This window comes from Stegastes partitus, unplaced genomic scaffold, assembly GCF_000690725.1.
Source record: "Stegastes partitus isolate 25-593 unplaced genomic scaffold, Stegastes_partitus-1.0.2 Scaffold2665, whole genome shotgun sequence".
In the NCBI taxonomy this organism is placed as follows: domain Eukaryota; kingdom Metazoa; phylum Chordata; class Actinopteri; family Pomacentridae; genus Stegastes; species Stegastes partitus.
In genome coordinates, this window is record NW_007580396.1 from 1 (window position 1) to 24,517 (window position 24,517).

General features: G+C 41.8%; 3 protein-coding genes across 4 annotated transcripts in view; 2 read left to right on the top strand and 1 right to left on the bottom strand.

Moving 5' to 3' along the window:
* Window positions 1-2,362: 2,362 nt before the first annotated feature.
* On the top strand, window positions 2,363-3,527 carry LOC103375556 (gonadotropin subunit beta-1-like). The gene is made up of 2 exons (XM_008305864.1): window positions 2,363-2,536; window positions 3,324-3,527. Exons 1-2 carry the CDS (start codon window positions 2,378-2,380, stop codon window positions 3,525-3,527), a joined length of 363 nt encoding a protein of 120 aa, XP_008304086.1. The 5' UTR covers window positions 2,363-2,377.
* Window positions 3,528-11,036: 7,509 nt separating this feature from the next.
* arl14ep (ADP-ribosylation factor-like 14 effector protein) lies at window positions 11,037-17,415 on the bottom strand. Of its 2 annotated transcripts, none has more exons than XM_008305866.1 (5): window positions 17,301-17,415; window positions 16,006-16,201; window positions 15,785-15,910; window positions 14,250-14,290; window positions 11,037-11,878 (listed from the first exon to the last, which is right to left on the bottom strand). In XM_008305866.1, exons 1-5 carry the CDS (start codon window positions 17,369-17,371, stop codon window positions 11,650-11,652), a joined length of 663 nt encoding a protein of 220 aa, XP_008304088.1. In that variant the 5' UTR covers window positions 17,372-17,415; the 3' UTR covers window positions 11,037-11,649. The 2 variants fall into 2 exon arrangements, with proteins under 2 accessions (XP_008304088.1, XP_008304087.1); XM_008305865.1 differs by having other exon boundaries at window positions 15,785-15,931.
* Window positions 17,416-18,849: 1,434 nt separating this feature from the next.
* Window positions 18,850-24,517, top strand: part of nr1h3 (nuclear receptor subfamily 1, group H, member 3) — an 18,339-nt gene continuing 12,671 nt past the window's right edge. Inside the window, exons 1-3 of the mRNA XM_008305867.1 lie at window positions 18,850-18,980; window positions 21,080-21,293; window positions 23,221-23,303. Coding sequence (XP_008304089.1) covers window positions 23,261-23,303 — 43 coding nt within the window. The 5' untranslated portion in view covers window positions 18,850-18,980; window positions 21,080-21,293; window positions 23,221-23,260. The remainder of the gene's footprint in view (window positions 18,981-21,079; window positions 21,294-23,220; window positions 23,304-24,517) is intronic.

Here is a 24,517-nt window from a genome sequence, read left to right on the forward strand (position 1 = left end):
AAAACAGACAAAATGGCAAACAAGGCATGACACGACAAAAACAAAGAGAAAACACAAGCGAGACAAACAAAAAACAAGACACAGGATGACACAAACAAGACACAAAACAACAAAAACGAGACATAAAATGACACCAGCGAAGCAGCAAACAACACAGATGACACAAAAAGCCCGACACTAAACAACACGACCAAGACCCGAAACAATAAAAACCAGACACAAACGATCACGAGTGAGACACAAAGCACTACAAATATCACAAAGGAGACACAAAACGACACAAACAAGAGATATAAGGACAGGAAATGAGACAAGGCTGAGTGATAAAGTAGAAGAATCAATAAGTGAATCCTCAGTAATGAGGAGTGAGAGACTGTAAACTAGTCAGTCGGTCTGATGTGGTTTCTACAGACTGTAGCAGTGACCAGCAGGACAGAGAGGATCAAAGAGGCCATAATTATAAGTATTTATGATTAAAATGTGGACTGTCAAGACTTGATCCTTCACCGATGAGAACTCAGACGTATGAGAAGCTCCGTTTGACCCTGAAGCCTTTCAGATGTGACTTTAGCTGCAGCAGAGTGCATCAGCGCCACATCACAGTGGAAAACACCAAGCAGAGGAGCAGATTAATCAGAGCTCCTGATGTCCTGGTTTTCCGTCTGTGCGGGGGCCGCTTTGTTTTCATGGTTCTGGGGTCCATCTGAGCCGCTTGGCTCTCCTAATCTGAACAAGATCGGTGAAGATAGCGAGTGGCCCTCCTGGTGTGGGGGAGGGAAAAGGCCACGGCCGACCGGCGACCATTCGTTTAAAGTCCAGACAGGTGAGGACGAGAGCGGCGGGCCGAGGCCGAGCAGATTAAAGGGATTTAGGAGCGCCGCTATTTAAGAAACGCAGACGCTTGAAAGCTGCTGCAGATGTTTGGTGGAGAACAGACGACGCAAGTTCACCGGCCGAGCTTCAAAGAAACACCTCATCTGTACAGGTACGTCCTCCGCTCAGGTGGAAGAGTTCACGGTTCATCACATTATAGAGACAGTTAATGAGCTGTAATACAGTCTAAAACCATCTGAAGAGAGTTTGATGCTCTCATATCTAAGAAATAAATTCAGAAAATAATCATAATAAATAAATAAAATAATTGATCTCATAATTAAAAAAAAAAAAAAAAAGCAGGGTTTTGTATTTTATTGGTTAAAGTATAATTTAAAAAAGATCATTTCTGTATCATGATGCTTAATGTATAATAATAATTTTAAAAAGCAGGAAATGTTTTGTATTTTAATAGCAAATGTATAATTTTAAAAAAGCTATTTCTTTCTTTTTAGTAAATCTTTTGTGAAAAGCAGCACATTTTCTGTATTTTAATGGGAAATTCATAAAACAGGACATTTTCCTATTTTTTAGTGGTAAAGCTTTAATTTTAACAGTTTAGCATTTTATAAACATTTAACTTTAAATCTGCAGCAAAAAACACAACATTTCTGTTATTTGTCAAAATAAAAGACTTTTTGTTATTTGTTGGTAAATCTTCAGCTTAAAAACTGCACGTTAAATAAATCCATAAAATAACAGAAAGAGTTGCCTGAACTTTGTCTTTTATCAAAAAAAAAAAATAAAATTAAACTTGATGTTAATTTATGTACACACATACTGTACATGGGGGAGATTTTTGATGTGGACAATATTTTTTTATTTTATTTTAGTTTTTACAGTTAACATGTAAATTATTTTACTTTTTATTCTGTAGTTTTACTAGTTATCTGTAAATCTGTTCAACGGTATAAAAAACATTTATAATTGCTTAAATCCTTAGTATTTAGACGTCTTTCTTTCAGTGACTGCAAAGTGAATTTACAACAAATTATATTTTAGCTGATTTAATTTGCAATGAAACACTTTGCTGTCAAACATAAACAGAGTGCCGTTTATAATATTCTGATGTGGATGTAAATGCAGTTTTAACCTGTTTTTTGTTTGTTTGTTTTTAGAATGAACATGTAAATGAATGTTTTCTGTGATTTTTTTTCCGCTGTTATCTGTAATTTAAGAGAAACAGGGAAAATCTGTAAAATGACAGTAAAGTGTTTAATTAATCAAACTTAAAAAAATTTATTTTAATTCTAGTTTAAACGATGATGCAGATGTTAGAAGCTGAGCTGCTCTGGATGCTGTTACACATTCAGGATGTATTTCAAAATAAGAGCTTGGAGAGTAGACTCGGTCATGATGATGATTCTAACACAGGCTTTTGAAGCTACTCAGACGCTTCACAAAGTAGGAGCCTGTAGAAAAGATTGTTATGAGCCGTAGACGATGACTGATGTGAGATCTGCTCCCCTCTGGTGGCAGGGGTCTGCGCTGCACCCGGCAGAGGATGCAGCTGGTCGTCATGGCAGCGGCGCTGGCGCTGGCGGGGGCGCGGCAGAGCTGCAGCTTCGGCTGTCGTCCAACAAACACCAGCATCAAGGTGGAGAGCTGTGGCAGCAGCGAGCTGGTGTACACCACTGTGTGTGAAGGGCAGTGCTACCACGAGGTGACGGCCACGCACACACAGCCACGAGGCGTGCACCAGCATCCGTCCTGCACGTGTGCACGGACCAGAGTGGTCGCAATGTGAATGATTTGATTGGCTGCAGAAGCACTGATTCCTCTCTGGCGTTTAATTCACCTTTCACTGCTCAGATATGAGATAAAACCAACACATGTCACGATGAAGCTGGACCGTCTGTTAAAAGCTGTTTTCTGCTTCTGTCGCGCTTTTCCTCACCGTTGGTTCATTTTTCTCTGCAACACAGTGATCATAATCCTGCACATTCAGCTGATCTTCATCAAACTAAACAAATGCACAGAGTTTAATCTGTTGTCATTACAGAATATCTGATTTATTTCAGTAAAAGATGCTAAATTTGACTCGTCCTGTAACCTTCTGTCTCATTTTTTCTCACTGTTGGTTCTTTTTTCTCCTTAAAATAACAGTTTGCTTTTTTCCCCCCACAATTCATTATTCACCTTTTCAGTCCTTAACACACGATACTTGTCTGAAATATTGCCAATAATCTGTAAAATACTCCTACTTTTTGCTCCTCCAGACATGACTGATAAATAAACCTTCAACTGGTTTACTCTAGAATTAGTTCATTTATTAAGTTAGTAAAGATTAGAGCAGACTATTGGAATTATTTTGAATTTCCGACACCGGCTTTTTCTCCGTCACACACTTTGTTCCTGCTGTCTGATTGGAGATCAGCTGAATGATCACAGCTCACACTGATATGACGTTTAACATCAGACATCATCGTTCTGTCCCGTTTCGTTTTCAGGATCCCGTCTACCTGGAGCCCGGCGACTGGGCCCAGCAGCACGTCTGTAGCGGCGACTGGTCCTACGAGGTCAAGTACATCAGCGGGTGTCCCATCGCCGTCTCGTATCCGGTGGCCAAATCCTGCGAGTGCACGGCGTGTAATCTAGGAAACACGGACTGTGGACGGTTTCCTGGAGACGTGCCGAGCTGCTCGTCCTATTAAACACACCGGATCCTACCGTCGTCTTTGTGTTGCTCGATCTGGCACCAAAATAAATAAACTGCTATCGCTCACAGTTTGGTTTAAATGTGTCCCAGAGCAGAAGTTTTCTACGCTGTGAAATAATGTGTTAAAAAAGTGAACATCTGGGAGCAAGGAGGGCAGAAAAACACGTTAAAGACAGGAAATAGTGGAATTATTTTAAATAAAGTAAAAATAATAGCAAATATCTATAAATAATACTTTTATCTGATTTAAATACAGTAAAATGTGTGATTTGATCGTCACATAGAACTCATTACTATTAATAAATACAGGTTTTTGATTATTGGCTTGTTTTTTATGGATAACATGTAAATTAATATGTTATCTCTAATTAATGTAAATATTTTAGGGGAAAATCTTTAAATTACATATTTTAAATTTTTTTTTACTATTTTTCAGCCCTTAATTTATGTAATTTTAGTTTCAAATAACAGCAAATACCTGCAAAGTAATATATTGTTTTTGATGATTGACAGTAAAAATAGAAAGAAAAAGAATTAATAGATTTTTTTGTAAAAACAAAAAAACAAAACAAAACAGATTTTTGATGTGAATATTATTTATAGTTAGTATATTTATAGTTTTTTGTTTGTTTTCTGCATTTAACACACAAACTAATGCTTCTGTGATTTTACAAGATATTATCTGCAATTTAACAAAACAAGGAAAATCTTTAAAATAACAGTTTACATTTTTATTTATCTCTTTTTATGCCTTAATAAACATGATTCTTATTTGAAAACTGGCAATAATCTGTAAAATACCAACATTTTTAGTTGATTTAAATACAGTAAAAAAAAAAAAACAGAAAAAAATGGTTTTATGGTTAAATGTTAGAAAGAGAGATCATAATTCCTCAGTGCAGATTCTTTTTGGTCAGTTTTCATCCATTAACATGCAGGTTGATGCTCTCTGTGTTTTTTTCTAGTTATTATCAGTAATATAACAAAAACACTGAGTTTAAACAGTTTAAAATGGATCCAGGATGCAGAGACGGTAACTTTCAGAGACGGTTTAAAAGGCCGACTGAGAGAAGAATCGTCCTGCCAACAGTTTCTGTTCTCGTCTTGACCGAAGCCACTGACCCCTGAAATTCAATAATCCCGCGATCCGGGTTTTCGTGCCGAGAACAGGAGGTCATCCATAAGAAGAGACACGGCCTCGCCTCTTTCCTGACAGGTGGAAATGAAAATATAGAGTTTGCGGAGAATCCCAGAGCTCCTCGGAGGTAGCTGCTGATCGGCGGTTCTCTCCTAAATGTGGAAAGAGCTTCGTCGGCACTAGAACATCATCACGTGCTGTTTGGTGCAGACGTCATGTTGAGAACTCAGATATTTACATTATACACAGTTAAGCTCTAAATCAGTCACACTTGTTTGACTGGTTGGTTTCTTCTGGCTGCAAATGACTGAAATGAGCCGTCGCTGTTTTCTGTGTGGAGAAGTTTGTTTCTGGCTCAAAGCAGCCGAACCTTCTGGTGAAGAGCTGTGATCAAACCCAGCAGAGATGTCGCTCGTTGTGAAGCGTCCACAGATTTGTGATTCGGCAAAACAGCAGCTTCATCCTGCAGCGCGTGAACAGAATCTAACTCGTGTTGTCAGCGTTACTTCCACGAAATATGGTTTCCTGCACCAGTCTGGTGGGTTTTTACCTCGGTGGATCTTCTCCTTCTCCGATGAGGCGTTCCTCCATAATTGGGCGCTTTAGAAAGTGAGTTTTGCTCTATTATTAAGTTTGAAAGAGAAAGATTAAAGGAGCGGTAGTTAAAATCAAAGCAGCAGGGGACAAGACGAGCTCACTTTTAATCTCTAATAAGTGTCGAGCTTCACGTCCCACATTTCCAATAACTCAACCCAAGAAGCAGCTGCTGTTGCGTCAGATTTTGTAGGAATTTCTGGAACAGATTCAGCAGAATCACCGACTCACGAGGCTGTTCTTCACTCTCTGATTTACAGTTTGGGTCTCAAATGTAAATCATTGCAGGAGTTTTTCAGATCTCGCTGTAGCTTGCTGATGGAGATGAAGAGACTCGCTGTATTTCAGAGGTGTCTGTAATCCGTCGAGGTTGTTCAGCTCCGACTGACTGGATTCAGGGATCGTTTATCAGGTTGAAGTTTTAAACATATTTCGAGGCAAAGCTTCTCAAAGTCCAGATCTGTTTCTGCATCAAAACCAAACACGAGTCGATCCAACTATTTGTGATGCGTGACAAACAAACGCAGTCCAGCAGAAAAGTTTTGTGGAGTTTTGTTGTTGGGAAACATTATTTTTGGGGACAGTGTTGCTGTGATGAGAGGATATGAGCCGACCGATGGGCTCCGTTAGCAGCAGCCATCCGTCTCTGTAATCACGCTTTAATATTTTTGCCATTCATTTGACTCTGGAGTGATTTCAGATGTGTGTAGCCGAAGCAAACTTGTATTTAAAGATGATCAATACGTCAGCCAGCAGCGGTGCAGAGGTCAGAGCCAAAGAAACGAGACAGTCGATGGATCGATCGATAGCAGCACAAAAGGTTAGAAAAGAAATATGATGTGGGCAGATGACAGAAGGTGTTGGTGACTGTGGGACAGCAGCCTGCGGACGTTCGGTAGCAAAATAAGTTTTTGTCAGACGGACAGTTTTGGGCTTGTTGTCTGGAGGAGCGATGAGCGACGCTGCAGGCGAAGCTGGAGAAAGCTGCTCGTAGTCGAGGAGGACAAACTGGTTCCAGAGAGACGGACCGTGATGCTGCAGCTTCCTTCACTGGATCCATCAGCGGCGGTTCCTGCCTGAGGTGTTCAGACGCAACACAATCTCACATAAAGCATCCAGATACAGAGCAGCTCTCAGCACATCCAGTCTGGTTGGGAATCGGCGGCTTTAGAGGAGCACAAACCTCTGCACAGACACCGGTTCTACCTCTCACAGCTTCGGTGAAATTGAATTAATCAATCAAAAACCCTCGGCCTGAAACTGAAATCAATTCTCTGTTCATTTCATGGCTTCGGCTAAAGAATCTAAACCAGCGCCGGCCTGTAATTAGTTGTACTTTGACCTGAGAAGGAAATCTGATCAACCAGCATCAGCTTCTCACCTGAGAAATGAAACCTTCAACCTGCATTCTCTCTACCAGCCAGCAGGGGGCGACTCCTCTGGTTACTGATTATATAGACGTCTATAAGGAAACAACAGTATGTCTCGCTTGGTTTGTTTCATCAGTAAACAGGTTCCTCCTGAGTTTATGGTTTCAATCAGTAGTTTGAAGGCTTTTTAAACACAGAATGATGTTAATTTAGTAAACGATGGTCCCATTTAGACGATAAAGGAGAGCGTGTTTCCTCAAGATCTCCAGTCAGATCATCTCTCACTCATTACGTCTGACTTTAAAAACAAAAAAAAAAGGCAAATTAAAGACTAGATTCCACATTAGCGGATCACAAACCTCCACCGGCGCTGAATTCTTCTGCAGCAGCACCGTTTCTATCTCTCACAGCTTCGCTTAAATTGAGTTAATCAATCAAAAACCCTCGGGCTGGAATTGGAAATCGATTATCTCTTTGGCTAAAAACAACAGAAATCTAGATCGATGCCTGTAAGTGATTGTGCTTTGACCCGAGGCTCAACGGTGAATTTCAAGGAAGTCTGACGTTAAATTTAAGAGATAATCTGAAAACCAACAAGCATCAGCTTCTCCCCGAGGTTCAGATGTTCTGCAGCGCTGAACACTGTCAAGAAAAACAGAGTTTTAGCGCAGGAGGTTGTTTTTCTCATCGCAAACCCTGAATTGATGCCTGAAAATGAGGAGGATTCTCCGTTTACAGTTTGCTGAGAGAAGTTCCTGAGACTGGTGACAGATGCTCCGTGGTTCCTCTCCTCTGTCAGCGTCCAGACGGACCTCCGACCTTCTCGCCGGCATGTTCATGGATTTTGCTTCAGCCTTTAGCTCGGCACACTTCAGAGCGAACACCGCCGGCTGGATGTCTGCTGACAGATTCCCGTCCGTTCGGGTCACTAGTGTCTTTTAATCGCGGCTTGTTTTTTATCCGGCGGCTCCCTGGAGGTTTGCGCTGATGACTGCAGCCGCTGCCGCTGATATTTAGATGGACGTTTTATCAAGTTTATAGACGAGCGCGTCGCTGTGCGTCTTCTGCTGCAGGGAGGAAGTGGATGCAGGATGGCTCGGTGTCAGGCTCTGATGAATCCTTCCTGCGGTTCAAGGATCTAAAAACTCAGGACAACAGAGGTTCAGACGGGCTGTTTGAACGGCTGCTGAAAGAATGAACCGGAGAGTTTCTGTTTCTACGATACATCTGTTGCGTAGTTTTAGTTTGTTTTCCTGATTTGGGAATTTGAGTTTAATCAATCAGAGCCTCCCCCCGAATCAGCTGGTTCTGTATCTGCAGAACCTTCATCTACTGACCAGAGCTCTACCTTCAGACTGTGAATGTTCCAGAGGTCCAGGTCCTTGAAGTCCACAGAGGAGGGTCCAGATTGATCACTTTAATGGACTTTTTCCATCATTTCTGAGCCTCAGAACTTGATTTTTATGAACACTGGTTTTATAACGTCGTCTGACAACAAACACAGGAGTTAAAAACAAAGTCCTGATCTCACACACTCGTTCAATCACAGTCTTCTTCCTGAAGGGGGCGGGGCCAGCAGCAGGGGCGGGGCCAAGGCAGCTCATTTAAAGCTAAAGACGCTGAAGCAGCCGATTCAGAACAAAACCAGAAGTCATGGAGAAATCAACCTTTTTGTTTTTTGGTGTTTTGAGGTGAAAAATTCAAAGACACGTTCTAGGAAGTTGTGAGATTTTCATTAAAGGCTATAAAGGGACAAACCTTTAATTCTTATTATTGAGAACTTGTGAGTGTTGAGAATCGAACTTCGAGGAAAAAACTGACTTCAGTCCAAACAAAATCTCAACATAACATAACCAATGTGTTTTTATTCCGTTGGCATTGAGTCATTTAAAGGCTGATTACTGGTTTCAGAGCCTCTGCTGCAACACAAACGGTTCCTCTGGGAAAATATTCCAACTTGAATTCAAATCCGAACAAAACTTCGGCCGCTTTGATGAATGACTTGTTTGCATCGACTCGCTCTCCGCTCCCATCGACTGAGTCATATAAATATTAATAAGCTTCATTTATATGTAGCCCTTTAAAAATGAGCTGTAAGATGCATTACTGGGAGAGAAGCAGGCGCAACTTGTGTGTTTAATAAAACAACGCGGTTTCTTGTGAGCTGACTGCACACATTTCTGAAACAACCAGTTCTTGCATTTTATTTACATGCCCTTTAAAAGCGAGAACTACCCACCGCTGCAGTTTCTGCAGGACCCAGTCGGACTGTGGTTTCCAGGCGTTGCTGCCAACGTTCTCTGGCAGGAATCGGAGGAACCGGAGGCGCTGCTGCACCGGGCTGCGTGACTCTTGACCTCCAGCCGAACTCAAGGACAGCAGGATGTGTGCAGATGAGACTTTCGCGTGTCACGAGTTGTGCGACTCTTTCTTTGGTGATGAAGCGCTGCGTCACGCCGGTCAGCACATAGAGGAGGTGAACAGCTTCTCCGGCCCGCGATAATCAGACAAAAAATAAATAAAACGACCTCACGGAAACAGAAATTAATTACATTTTAGAGGGGAATTAATTCAGCGGCCGGATTACTGAGATGACGCCACGCAGGCACATTAATTAACGTCTTCGGTCGCGATAAAGCATCACGCCGGTGTGCTTTCCTATAACACACATAATGGAATTATGAGCGAGCTGTCAGAGAGGTGGGTTTGCAGTCATTTATGAAGGATTACTTTCTCCTTGCAGCTCCGCCGCCGACTGAATGTGGGCAGATATACAGCTGAAGTCCTGACCTTCAAACCGCAGACAGAATCCTCTGATTGAGAGTTTAACTCGGTGGGAAACAGCAGCTCCTGAATATGAATCATTCACAGCTTAGAACCTGCACTTTAATACACACAGAGATGCTTTTTATCAGTTTTGTCACTGTATAAATGCTTCTTCACCGTTTTTCTTTCTATTTCTTTGACTCTTTACCTTTAAACCATCTCATTATCAGCCAGTTAGTCTTTAATTACACTGACTTGTATAAAACCAGCCGTACAAATAAGATAATTAGATTTCCAGTGAGCTTGCTGAGCATTTCTTCTTTTTTTTGTTAAAGTCGCTCTGAATGTTGATTTAACCCTTAAAAACCCCAAAAATTAATTTAGATGAAACTTTTTTTGCTAAAAATAAATCAGATGCAGCTGCACACCAACATGCTCCAAACTGATTCTAAAGAGTAATGATGGTACAGAAAGTCCTGCTCTGCATGCTGACTGCTTTAGATCCTTTAGTTTTCTTCACTCATGAAGTTTGAATCCATGTTTTTAATCATCTGCTGCTCTTCCAATCCGTTGCCTCCTGATTCATCCTCCAGCAAGAAGACAAAACCAACAAGGTAAAAACAACTCGACTTCTTTACTTGCAACCTTCTTCTTTATTAAGTTATCTTTTCCATATTAACAGTTGACGAGCCAAGACTTTTGAGTACAGATGCAACAATAACAGTCCAACCATATGTACTGAGGTGCTCTGAGCGCGACAGGAATAAAAATGTTGTGTCTGTGATTTGACAATGAAAATTCTGTTTATTACTCACAGCTCGATACGATAATGACATGAAGTGTTTATAAAAGATGAACGCAGCCTGTGTTTGAGAAATTAAACCTGCATTCTATGTAGCAGCCAGCAGGGGGCGACTCCTCCGGTTGAAAAAAAGAGGTCGGATTATATAGAAGTCTTCTTCGTTTGTTACCTCAGTTCACACTTTCCCAATTAGTTTATGGTTTTTATTGGTAGTTTTAAGAGTTTTTTTTAACACAGAATGATGTTCATTCAGTAAATCCCACTTTGAGGAAAACAGACGGCTTGTGGTCGACAACTACGACTGTATCGTCTTGCATCGGTTTCCAAGTTTCCAGCTGGATCCATTTCTTAAATCTGATTTCTAAAAACCAAAATGGAAAAGGCCGAACAGCTTTTCCACAAACCAACCGGTGGCTACGTTCATGTTTTATATACAGTCTACAGTTTGCTGCTCAGCTTTTCTTTAACACTTCAAGTCCAATTATCGTTGAACTAAACGAGTACATTCACAACTTTCTTTCATTTTCACACCACCTGTGCTACATATATATATATTTATGTGGAACCGCTAAAACGTGTTGACGTTACATGATTTATTTTTCTCTGCTGCTGCTAAAATAGTAAATATATTGTAAACTATTAACCCCACAAAGCCGAGCGACTTGCTGAGTCTAATCGGCGTCAGTTAAAGACTACAGTGACCACAGAAAGTATTCAACCCCTTAAGTTCTCCCATTTTATTCCTTTAAATGCTGAATTATGAGCAATTTAATTTGTTTTTTTTCTGCAATCACTCATTTTACATTTTATATTTTTAATTAATTGTCATTACTCTGCAGAAATCTGTTTTCACTTTGACATGAAAGAGTCTTTTTTGGGGAATTTTTTGTGAAAAAGCCAAAATAAATTGACCAAAATTCAATGCAGGGGAACATTTCTGGAGCAGGGTTGAATACTTTTTACAGAAGCTGTAGGTGGAACGTCATCGCCGCACACGTTACAGCGCGTCATTAAATATACATTTTTGAGTGTGTTTATTATCGCAAATTGGCACAAACGAGACAAGCGGGAGCGTCGTTTTCTACCGCAGGCAGCAGCTTTGCAAAATGATTTCTTCAGAAAGCGTCAGAGTCTCAAATCAGCCCAACTGGGGTGTGACTGGAGGGCGTTTCAGTTCCCAGAAGCCCTCTGATCCCATTTACAGACAATCACTGGGAGCTTCCTTCCACTTTGACCTACTTGTCAAAAATAAGCCGTTAAACAGATCCTGTAGAAGGAAAAAAAAAATAAAAGAAGCCACGTGACAGAAAATGTTTTCAGCTGAACTGCAGGCGGTGTTTCCACGAAGCACAGAGAAACATCAAACCACTGGATCCATTAAAAAGCTTCACAGTCTGGAAATGTCCGACTTCCCGGCGCCGTAGCTCCCAGAAGTCCTCCGACGGCGTTAAACGGCGAACTTGTTCCGGATGATTTCCCCGCCTTCCACCTCCACCTGCTCGTACAGCCACTTCCTGTCGCAGCGGCACTCGACGCCGCACTTCCGCGAGCCGCAGTCGGGGCAGGGGTAGAAGCAGCCCATGCAGTCCACGTCCAGGCAGTCGCACATGTCCTTGCCGTTGGACAGCAGCCGGCCTTTGCTGTCGTAGACTCTGCTCTTGGCCCCGATGCTCTGCCTGCATGACGGAGAGTGAAAACTGATGTAACGTGATGTGTTTCCTCTCATCTCATTCTCCCCGCAGTGGCTTTCTTTAATTACTTTCTCGCCTTTATTTATGTCCGACACAGTAAAACGATCGCCGCCGCCGCCTCGGTATAAATCCACGCCGGCGTCTGTCTAACGCGGTCTGGCAGCGTCGGTCGGCATTACGAGGCGCTCGGCGAGGACGGACGGAAACCTGGGGACACGTCTGTCTTTGGCTTCATTATGAAACACCTAGTTTCAGACTCCGGCGATCTAATTAAACAACCCAGAGCCTGAAGCTGAATCTGAAAACTCCTACAGGATTGAATGTCATCAGTTTGGGATGTGTTCCAGCTGTTCTACACCGAGGTTTTCATTCTAAGTCCAAACCCACTCGTGCCGTGTTTCATTTATCATCACAGAACAGAACCCAACCTCTTCATGGTCGACCCGGCTGTGGCCCTTCAGGAGACTGGTTTTTAGGGAAACGTCACCCAAAAACATCAATTTCTTTACTTTGTCGTACGCGTCTCATCAAAATAAATCCCTAAAAATAAACCGTTCGCACTGAAAAGAAACTAGAACTTCTGCTTTAAAGCTACGACTGACTCAGCTCTGACAGTTCTGTCTTTGTGCTTCATTATGAAACACCTCGTTTTAGATTCCAGCGATCTAATTAAACAGCCCAGAGCCTGAAGCTGAATCCGAACCCAGTTTCTTCTTCCTAGAACGACGATTTCTATGATGGTCGGCCAAACTGTGTCCATCAGGGAACACTGCTGGGAAACGTTTAAATATACGTATATATACACTAATCGACCCCCATTGATAGCCACAATTTCCTATATTTAAACAAAATCACAGCCAGATTCAGGAAAATAACTTTCAGTTCAGGAAACGTAACCCAAACATAAAGAAAACCGAAATAAGCTGTTTGAAATAAACAGATCCTTTAAAAAAAAACAAAAAACTAAAACTTCCTTTGCACAAAATGAAAAGCTATGACTGAAAGAGGAAAGAGACAAAATATATATATGTTTTTTTTTAGGTTTAACTGCAGCCAGTGGTTCCTCAGAGAGACAGAGTAAAATCCAACCTACTGGACCCATAAATAAATGCAGCATGGATCAGAACCAGAGAACAGAGGAGCCAGTTGGTGGAGATACATCCAGCTGATGGTGGAACATCTTTCTACATCTGTAAAAGCGTAAATAGATCTTGTAGAATATTCAGGTGAAGCCTCCATGTTTACTGGTATCGTTTTAGATTAGTGGGAACTTGTTGATGTTGATTTAAGTTGATCACGAGTACAGTGAAGAAAAATGGAGGCAAAAAACACCCAGAAACTGTTTCCTGGAGTTCAGAGGGTTAATCATCTCGTTACTCAGTAATGAGCGTCGTGTTATCGCTCAAATCTCTGTTGTGATTCTCAAAGGTCAAACCGATCGGCGCCTCTTATTTCCATCTCACAGATTATTTATCTGATGAGCTGCTTCACACTTAAATTAAATGCTTTCTCGTGTCGGTCGTTAGTGTCCGACTACGATTGTTCCTGCAGAATATGAATTTCCAGAGAATATTCGGTGTTCAGTCTGACGAGGACGAGGTGAATTATGCTGCAGGAGCACTTTGAAAAATGTCTGGTTTTTGTTTTTAAAACTTTTTTATGCTGTGAAACTGGTTCGCTGTTGCAATCAATTGTCGCCTGAGTGAATCGGGGCTGAATACAGCTGCTTATTAGTCCCACTGCAACGTGCAGCTACTTCTCATTCTTGTCTACTAGTCTGCAGAGAAATCTGTATCTCTGCGAGTACATTCTGTCTCCAACAAAGACTCTCATGATGATAAATGTTGGACACGGCAGCGTTTTATTACTGATTTTCAATACCGACACTAAAATCTAAAACTCACTGATGACACATTGAGCTTGAACACTTTTTTCCAACAACAAATCCATGGCTGCTGCAGTGGAAATATTATTATTGTTGTACCGTTTGCTCAGTTATTGGCATAAGAAGAAGAAGAACTCCACATAAACCCTCCCAGAAATCTAAGATGTGTCACCGGCAGCTGTTTTTAATCTGTTCTTTTTAGTGTATTTTTTTTTTCTTCTTCTTTCTTTTGCAGAAGTCTGCAAAAGGCCACAATCAGTTAAGTCGGAGAATCATCCTCACGGGCATCGTTTCCACAAAAACCTAATTAGTGAGTGAGTCTAACGGAGCGCCGGGCTTATCTGGGAAGAGCTCGCCGTTTCACAGGAGGCTCGTTCTCTTCACTAAAAAGAGGCGCAAACCTCAAATTAATACTTCTGCCACTGAATTCAGAGGAGATAAGAACAAAGAAACACCTTCGCAGCGTCTCACCTGTCCGACAGCTGCTTCGCTCCTCGACCGCCTCGTCCGCCCTGAAACAACACAAACACACGCATTCATTGCAAAACTAAACCATCTGCTTATGCATGTGCTATATTTAAACACAAGACGAACACAGACGTCTGAAAGTCCGGTTATGATTTAATGGTCTTACGACAGCTTTAACCGGCTCCGACAATAACAGCTGCAGTTAATTAGACTCCATCAGATGCAGCTTTTACAACTGCTCATAATCATCAGTTCATTTATATTCTGCCTGACAAATAAAACAAAGTTAAGGTTAGATTCTTTTATTCCATGATAAATATTCTTTGTATTCATCTTCCACTATATAAATAATGTCATGTTTACCACAGGATCAAAGTGAAAGGCACTGAGATTTGCACACATTACTTTCTTGAACTCTAAATGATGTGAATCGTAGCAGCAGTAGCTGCAGCGTCTGTAGATTTGTTTGTGAAACCTCTATTTAAAATGTTATTTAGCGTCACTGTGTCGTGTGAGGATCATGACACTGATATTTTTTTGTTAAATATTTACTGTATTTTTCATAAAAGAACTGATTTAAACAGGCTAGAGGATTAACTGTCAATTAATTGACTCAAAAAATATTCATGAATGAGGCAGAACACGACGGCCGTGTTGTAGTTTGCTGTAGTACCTGGTTGTTCCACCAGGTGGAGCCTCTTACTGTTTGATAAGGAGTTCCAGGTGTGTTTGCTGTCAAACAGTCGCGTTGATGAACTCTGCGGCATCCGGTTGTAAATAAGTTTCTGTCTGGTTTAGCGAGCTACCCGAGGCTCATGCTAACAATGCTAAGCTAGTATTTTGTAATGCTAATGCAGGCTGGGAGCTGAGTGTCTGTCAGCAGAGACGCTGCAAATATAAAGCAGCAGCAGGACTCTGATTGCAAACTTCCAACAACATAAAAGCAGATTTGCAAAACTCTGCTGTGAGTATAAAGATGTTTCAGAGGTGGCAGTAAAAATACCGACAGATGTCCTGAACTGATAAAGTCGCTGCAGCGGTGTTTATATTCCTTCTTGCTGAGCAGCTGTTTCCTGCAGCTGGATCACTCCACCGTGTAGATCAGCTGTGAGGTTTATTCTGATATTAAACTGAACAGATTAATAACTTTACAGTTTATTGATTGTGGACACTTTGTTGGGCCAATTGTTGAAAAGCAATTTTAAAGCATTATTTTTGCCTTTTAATGTATAACTCAATAACCGGGTGTTCACTTCAGGAAAAGAGATGAATTTGGGATTAACATTAACTGTCATTTATCAAATCTCAGCATGTGGAAAAACGTCCACTGAACACATCTCAACTATTAACCAGTTAGTTTGTTAACCCGGCTGACCATCAGTTAAGGAAACTTCCTTTCCTTGTTTTCTATCGTATGTAGAATGTTCTGGTGTCAGATGTTCGTATTAAACATGGTCAGAGTTTTAAATAATGAGGTGAACACGTGCCAAAGTTATTGTTTAAAACAACGGCACACACAACCAACAGACCAAACTCACCCTCATTCCTCCTCGTTTCTCCCGACGCAGAGCCGCCTCTCTGGCTCGCTCTCTGTCTGCCGGCGTTCCCATCGGATTCACGACGGGCGCCTCCTTCGGTATCACTCCTCGTTTACGCAGCTCAATCTGTGGAGTTTTCACATTCATCTGTTCACTTAATATGAAGCAGAGTCGCTCATTCAGTCTGAAAAGTAAACGTTAGAGAAGCTGCGAGGCCACACCTTGGATGAATCCTGGCCGTGGGAGAAGATGGTGGGCACGGCGTCCTCCCTCAGAAACTGTTTGCCGTTGTAGTCTCTGAAGCAGTCGGTCCGGAAGTGCTCCGAGCAGAGGCAGGTGTTGGCGGTGGGGATGAAGTTTTTCATCCCCAGGCTGTGCACCCATTTGCTGGCGAGTTGTGGTTTGCTGAGAGGAAACCTGAAACACAGGAGGACAAGGAGGAGGAGAGCGTTTTAAACCAGGCTGCACCTGTAAACACAATCAAGTCGATCAGAGCAGATCATTAGTCTTAAACACTGAAACAATCAAACTTAACGCTCATGAGGAAGGAAATAGTTCATTAGCAGATACATGAAGTGTCTGAAGTATCAACTGTCTTTAACACCAGGAAAGACTTTTTCCAAATATGTAAATGGTGCAACCCTCTCTGTATTCTGCAAACACTCAAGTGGACCAAATGACTAATTGATTAATTGGGAAGCTGATTGACAAATGAATCAACAACAAAAATAATCATTAGTTGCCCATGTTTACTTCAAAAACTTTACATTTTCTGGTGTCTTAGTTTGTACTAATGTTATGCTGACAGTATTTTTCTTATCTTTTATAATTTGTGTGCCTGTTAGTGTCGTGTGTATTTATTATTGCCTGCCATTATTTCCCCTCAGGTTTAATTATTCTGCCATTAGGAAATGTTTTTAGTCCCTTTTGTGTCCAATACATTCACACGGTTATTGTAGTTTAAAGACAATTATATGTTGCATTAAAATACATCAGTGACAACATCTGCAGTAAGCGATCTCATGAAATAAAAACTCGTACTTTCAGAGGTAAAGTGAAGCTAACAGGCGGTGAAGCTGAATATTTCTATATGCATATTAACACCAGGAACATTTAGATGTATTTTTGATAAAATGATAAACAACATTTAGATATTTTAAAGTGCTAACTAGCATTTCTCAAGCTCAGGTCTGGTTGAGCTAAAACACACAAACATCAGGAACATGAACACAGTGTGTTTGTTGTTCTGCTACATTATAAGAGATGCTAATAAATCAGGTTCATGTAAGAGGCACCGTTAGCCACGTCTGATCCACTGATGCTAAGTTGCACCAAAACGCCTTTAATAAAAATGCAAACGTTAATTAAATGTTCCCCTAAAGCCCACAGTGACTAAGAGACAACCAATTTATCTGTTAAAGTAATTTAAGCTCTGCATGTGTGTTTTAATGCTGCATCAAATGATCAAATGAACATCTAAGCTAACAGCATCGGTGGAGCCTCGCTGGAAACTTACCGGTAAAATCTGATTTCCGAACCTTTGACGAACTTGTTGTTGCACCCGGTTGCCGCACAGATCACCGGCATGATGTCCAGCGAGGCCCAACTTCGCGATTGTGCAGAAAGTTGTGCAGAAAGTTGTGCAGAAAAAGAAGCTCAAGCAGCAGCAGCAGCGGTTTGTTTCCTTTCCGCTTCTTCTTCTTCTTCGGCGAAAATCAAACGCTGTGACTTGGAGGGTTCCGCCCTCCAGCGGCCGCTCCGGGAATTACTCCCAAAATCAGCGAATATTAATATCACACACCAGATTATTATTATTATTAGTAGTAGTAGTGGTAGTAGTAGTAGTAGGAGTCGTGGTTGTAGTATTAGTACATAGAGAATTAATTTCTAAACTATTATAATATATAATAGTTATGTTTTTTTTGTATAAGACAAAACTTTGAAAGACTTATTCTAAACAAAGCTGCTGTAGAGGATTTAAATATAAGATTTAAATCCCTACAGAAATTATATATAATACTACTTTACTATAAAACAAACCAGGGCTAAGACCTTACAGTATTACTAATTACATCAATTAACCTAACTACCAGCAGTATTGGTTGCTTTAATGTATCATAGTCAACGCAGACGATGTTTTCATCCTGAATTTTAGACTAACTATTTAGAAAATAATTAAGTAGCTTCACCTTTTAGTATGTTGTTGTTGCCCTGGGTTAAGCCTGCCAGACCACATGCTGCTCCCATACAAGAATCAACTGATTGGATGTTCGTAGTTTGATTAACTGTAATTCGTCGGGGAGTTGCACATATTGCAAAACTGCCTGTAAAAAGTTTGACCAGTGTCAAAATCAGTGGTGTTGTTAGGCCTGGGGTTATCTGTTTCATGTTTAGTTTTGTTTTTGCTGTTGTTTTTGTTGCTTTTTTGTCATGTGGAATGTTTTATTTATCTAGTTTATGAGCTTTTTTTCTATTTCACTGTCTCACTGCAGGATGTCTGCAGCAGCGACATGTTTGGGAGTGTGACAGAGTAGCCAAATAACATTGGAAACATATTCTGTAGTTTAATTGTAAGGTGCTTTCGTTGGGATGAGTTATCTTCAGGTTAAATATAGACCACATTTGATTTGCTATTTGTAATTGAACAAAACAGGGAAAATCTGTAAAACAGCAGTATTATAAGTATTTTTTACAAATGTAGCTAAAAATTGCTTTTAAAAAGAACCTTATTTTATCTCATAATGTGCTTATAAACATATAACACAGTTTGTAAATCTAACATGGAGCCAGGAAACTTTATTTCAGCCCAAGTACCCAAATTAAATCTGAAGTTTCTACATGAACCTGAATACTTTCCTGAGAATTTACGTCAGACTATATAACATAATAAACACTTAGGCACAGACTGTATAATATATTTAATAGTTTGTGGACTTAAGATGCGCCTGCTGCCTGTCAGACCAAACACCGGGCAGAACAACACCTTGTTGTTTCTGGCCCTGAGCCTGACGAAACCTGTGTCCTGCTGCGCAGCCGCAGTCTGAGCTCCCCGGGGCCGCTCAGTCACATGATGTAACGTCGCTAGCTAGCGAGCTAACGCGTTAGCTTCGGTTGTCACAGCCGCTGTCAGGGAGCCACGCTCGGACGGAGCCGCCTGCTCTGACTAACAAGTAGCCGCAGAGTCGCCAAGTCTCCGGCAAGTGAAAACTTCGGCTTTGTCTCGTTTCTGAGCGTGTTTGTGGAATCCGTAACGCGAAGTTAGCGAAGCTAGCTCAGTGGAACTTCTAACGGGGAGTTGCTTTCTTGTGCGGGGGTGTTCGGCTAACGACACTGGCCTGGTTTGGATTGACCATCAAGCTAATCTCACATATTTGTATTTTTTCTCTGCAACACTGTTTGAAAGCTGGAGAGTTGACACGTTTAACTAGCTAACTGTTTAGGTTAACTAGCGGGTGTTTTCAAGCCGAACTTGAAGCTCAGCTACACTTGTTTATCCGGCGTTACCAGTTAAATGGCAATAAGCTTGGTTAACTAACTAACTAAGCTAATGTTAGCAGCGAGCCTGTGCTCAAAACAACCACAACATTTACAACAGGCAGGTATGAGGCTTGTTTAAACTCGACCTGTCAGGTGTGTTCACGGTTCCACCTGCTCACTGGGCTGTTTACACAACAGGATTGCAAGACAATGCTAACTTGTGAGCTCCATAACGCGGAGGCTAGCTGCACAGGAGCTAATTTAGCTAAACAAAAGTCACCCAGGCTGTGTGATCGCACGTCTTCTGCTAAATGTGCTTGTTGACGGTGTGACTGTGTTCAAAAGTTGGAAGTGAAAACCTCCAAATGTCCTCGGTCCTCCCGTTGTGCTGCTTTCACTTGTTTTGCTGGATCAGTCCGGTGTGTGGGCGTGAGCAGAGGTGACATCTGTTGCACCTGCTGTCAGGGCTGATGCCTCACATCCTTATTGTTCCTGTTAGTTTAGTGACCTGACATAATTCCCAGCGCAGCTCCACCCAGATGGGGACCCCAAGGAGAAGTGTTTGGTGAGAAGAAGTGAAAACTTCTGGGTGGGTCTGCAAACACCGGCTGAACTTCTTCTTCCATCGGTGCATTCATGAGAACCCTGATTGAAAGTGGAGCCTGTGATTCCTGAGAACACTGACTCCGTCCTTTCACACCAAGTTGTTGCTGAGTGTGGCAGTACATTTTTGCATCAGCGGAGAGAGTTGCATCCGCTGCTACTCTGAGACTTGGAGTAAAAGACATTTCCCACCCAGTCATGCTGACTGTATTCTGATGGGCACAGTCTTCTCACACGGTTGCTGACACTCACAGGAATTTCTGCAATGTCTCAAAGCCTATAAAATAGTTTAGTTGTCAAAAACCAAAAGGTATCTAAATCACAGAGGAGTAAGGAAACCATTTTTAAGATGGATGCTGATGTATAATAATCAACTATTTGGTCTTTTGGTAACATACTGTGCATGTCAGGTACACTTGCATCATGTCTCTGTGATGTTTGTCGGAGGGAAAACGTGAGGCAGATAACAAGGTGTTCATTTCGTGCCATATTGATTTTGCTGGTGTTCTCATTTTATATCCAGTCGTCTATGAAAACATGCGCATGGACAAAGGTGACTGACTGATAAGGTTCAGGGGACATTGGACTTTACCGGAGACATCGGGGTGGAGATGACACGAGGCGACACGCCAAACAGACAATATTTTACAGCCAAAGAGAGTGAAGTCACCCAGTAAACCATGAGACCCTCGGCAGCTTTTCTAGAACAGTTTACAACGTTTGTTTTAGCTGCTTTTTATTGATCATAAATCAAACAAATGTATGTTTGGCACGACGTTGAACTCATTGATTTGTGGTTTCTCAGGGTGTGAATATTGGATCTGCTTTGAATCTCCAGGTTGGAGGATTTCTCTCCCAGTTAAATAATTGATCAGTCTTGGTCGATTGTGTTGCTTTTGTGACTTTTCTGCTCGTACGGTTTTGAGAGAAATAAAAAAAGCTTTTAGAGACGTTGGGATCTAAGGCAGCGGATCACAGTGCAGGTTATAATTTGACAGTAAAACGGGGTAATCCTTTGGTGTCTGTCTGGAGTCTGTTTGAATAAAAGCTTAAATACTGAAAGAAGAAAAAAAAAGAAAAGAAAAAAAGCAGGAGCGCCACAGTCCTGTGGGGTTTAAGAGCGATGCAAATGACCAATAGTAACCTATGGTGTTCCCTCTTTCACCCTACCTCCTCCTCCCTCCCTCGCTCTGTTTTCCCTCCTGTCTCCCATAGGGCATTGGAGGAAGGGACTTGTCTTCTTTCCTACTCACCCTCTTCAAGATATCGAGTCATTCAACTTCTGCCCAATAAGTCACAGGGGTTCTGGCATCCCTCGAGGCTCGCCGGGCCAACCAGTCCTCCGTCGGCGCAGAGATATCGACAGGCTGACGTTGTGGACTCACATGGGCAAGATGGATAGGCGATAAATAAGACATCGGCTTCAGAGGTAAGGTCAGTCCAACGCTGGCTCTGTCACAGAGCCACTGTTGGAGGTTAATTTGAGCTAAATGAGGTTTTTCTTTGACTTAAAATCTTTTTTTTTTTTCAGTGGAAACTGGTGGAAGTTCTGTACCGTTGTTCATGTTTCTGCTGAACACTGACATGTATGTTTTAAAGGCAAACATGTTCATTCATTGCCTCAATTTAATGCAATATCAGCCAACGCTATGCAAACACGGCGATCGCTTCTGTTATTAAAAAAGCCAACTGCAACAAAGGCCTCTTTACGCCCACCAAGCTGTCGCCTTCCTTATTGCCTCCGCCGTCAACGCTTTTATCTTCAGCCGTTTTGCCGTGTGTTTGTGAGCTTATCAGCGGGGCTGGGTGAATTACTGTGCCACAGCAGCTTTGTTCAGGTTTATTACGGGTTTTCTCTTTTGATTCCTCCTGAACGTAACCTGACCAGAGTTATGTAATTTGAACCGGTCGTATGTTATCGCTGTCGTGCTTGTAAGTGTCTGTGTTGCTTGTCGAAACACGGAACTTCACAGAAATCCTTGTTCGGATGTCAGTGACGCCATAAGTGCTGCCAGTGGAGCTACTTATTTATACCAAACAGGTTGGCACAGGACGGGAAGTCATGCAGGAGTCGTGCTACTGTCCCTATCAAGGTGTCTGACATGTTTAGCCTCAGAGGTGGAATAATGAAGCAAAAAATAAGGAGCTGGACCGTCTTCTTATTGGAAGTACTGATGGAGAACATAAAGCTATATATCATGAAAAGACGGAGATTTCTCTGAGCTGTTTGTGCTCACTGTGTCGCTAATTTTATGAGATATTTATGCTCTAAATTACGATCAATGAGCATATTGTGTAGATTTGTTTTGCATCAATCAGTGTGATAAAAGCAGCTTCATTAGTCAGGTGTTTAAGTCCTTGTTTTTTGCATTGATTCCCAATTGGTTATTTTGTCCACCACATTTACATCAAGGAGGACAGACTAGACTTCAAAAACAGCTTCAAATATACACAAAAACTAACATATGACCACAAAAACTTAGATATTCGCCTCCATGAAGGTAGAGTTTGTTGCAGGATTGTCGTATTTGACAGGTCAAACAGGCCTTTTGATATTTTTTACGGGGTATGAGTGAAAATAATGTCAAGTGCAACACTGTGTTGGATATTTTTAGAAGTTATCTTTTGTCACACAAATTGCACAAAGGCCATATTTCTGAACTGGGCGTTCTGTCTTGCAGGCGGGTTAAGAATACAAAAAAAAAATCCTGCTTGTGCGTCTGCTGAATCAGTTTCCTGAAACGTATCCTTATGTGGCACATGACAGACTTTCATTTCTGCTTTCGCATCCAGTTGGCTTTCCTGTACGCACATATTTCATGGGCAGGATCCGAGTGGCTTCCAAGACTTTTCTTCCCTCGTCCCAGTCTTTCTAAGAACCGCGTCGTACGGGATCGTAACACCGCCCTGTCATTTAACCACATCCCTGTTTTGAGTGTGTAAACAACTTTCATACAGTCGCAGAGCTCGTTTTCTCGTTTGTAAGTTTGTCAGATGTAGTTTTTATCGTCATCTCTTCAACCAAGCAAAACATCAGAGCAGTAAGTAGATTAAAACCCTCCAGAACTGTACATTTATGATCGAACTAGGTCTTTTTTTAATTTTTACTAGTTTGTGCCAGATAGTTGATGGACCTCTGTGCCAGAAAACTTCTCCGGTACCTTGAAGAGCTGCAAGAAACAGAATCTCTCTCCCATCAAAGGGAGCTCTTATGTAGCAGGATTTCCTTGGAGAGGAGGCGGATGCAGGCGAACATTTTGCTTCGGGGGATTTTCCTGTTGCTTGAGGGATGCTTTAGGTTATGCTATGTAACACTGCCACTGTGTTTGAACGCGTCTCTCGTTTGTGTTGCGCAGGTACACGTTGATTTCGTAATGACAAGCTGCTGTGCAGAAGATGTCCACGCTGTCTGTGACTGATATCCCAGATGTTGGTCATGGTAAGAGCAACTTCTACATGCATTAGATCAACCTCAGTGGAATCTGCTCCTCCCAGTCGATCTCATTGTTATGCTGTGTTGTAAAATGTGTATAAGCTTACTGTTGCATGCTGGTCCTGAGCTGCTGTCTACAGCGTCCATGATGTGGATTCAGCCCTCTTGGAAGTTTTCCCCCTTTTACGGCTTTTCAGTCTTGAATCATTTTAGTTTGACTTTTTTTTTTTGACAAGAAAAGTGACTTTTTTATGACCAAGTGATTCCTACAAAGTAAAGTTAATTAATACAAAATCTCAAAACAAGCGATTGCATAAGTTTTCCCTCCCTTTAAAGTGACTTATTCAACACGGGTGCAGTTATTTGTTGCTAGAAGGGCTACAGTCAGTAAATGGATGATCTGAGGTCAGTGAATGAGTCTCAGTGATTGTAGCATAAAGACTGGTGTATCTGGAAGGTCCAGTCACTGGTGGATCAGTACTCCTGGATAGAACTACACCATGAAGACTGAAGAACACTCCAAGAACAAAAGGTTGTTGAGAAGCATCAGTCACGGGATGGATATGTGAAAATGTACAAGTTAGTGAACATCTCTGGAGTCCAGTTAAATCCATCATTAATGGAAGGAATATGGAACATGAGTAGATCTGACTAGAGCAGGACGTCCTCAAAGACTGAGTGACTGAGCAAGAAGGAGACTAGTGAGGGAGGCCACCAAGACTCCTATGACTCCTCTGAAGGAGGTACAAGAAGGAGACTAGTGAGGGAGGCCACCAAGACTCCTATGACTCCTCTGAAGGAGGTACTAGAACCTGTTCTTCACCATCAAAGCTTTATGGGAGACAAAGAGAAAGACTCTGTTGGAAAAAGCTCAGATTAAATCTGGACTAGAGTTCACCAGAAGACATGTGGAGACTCTGAAGTCACCTGGAAGAAGGTTGTCTGGTCTGAGGAGACCAGAATGGAGCTTTTTGGCCATTAAACTAGATGTTGTGTGTGGTGCACACCAAACACTGCACAACATCACAAATTCACAATGATGGCAGCATCATGATGAAGCACGGTGGTGGCAGCATCATGATGTGAAGCACGGTGGTGGCAGCATCATGACGTGAAGCACGGTGGTGGCAGCATCATGATGAAGCACGGCGGTGGCAGCATCATGATGAAGCACGGTGGTGGCAGCATCATGATGAAGCACGGTGGTGGCAGCGTCATGA

Bases quoted from the DNA above. Each gene is read 5' to 3' on its own strand.
- arl14ep (XM_008305865.1), bottom strand. From the start codon at position 17,371: ATGCCGGTGATCTGTGCGGCAACCGGGTGCAACAACAAGTTCGTCAAA. The intron at 14,291-15,784 runs GTGAGTTTGGTC...GTGTTGTTTCAG, and splicing joins AGAAACGAGGAGGAATGAGG to GGCGGACGAGGCGGTCGAGG. The intron at 11,879-14,249 runs GTGAGACGCTGC...TCCGTCATGCAG, and splicing joins GCGAAGCAGCTGTCGGACAG to GCAGAGCATCGGGGCCAAGA.
- LOC103375556 (XM_008305864.1), top strand. From the start codon at position 2,378: ATGCAGCTGGTCGTCATGGCAGCGGCGCTGGCGCTGGCGGGGGCGCGG. The intron at 2,537-3,323 runs GTGACGGCCACG...TTTCGTTTTCAG, and splicing joins AAGGGCAGTGCTACCACGAG to GATCCCGTCTACCTGGAGCC.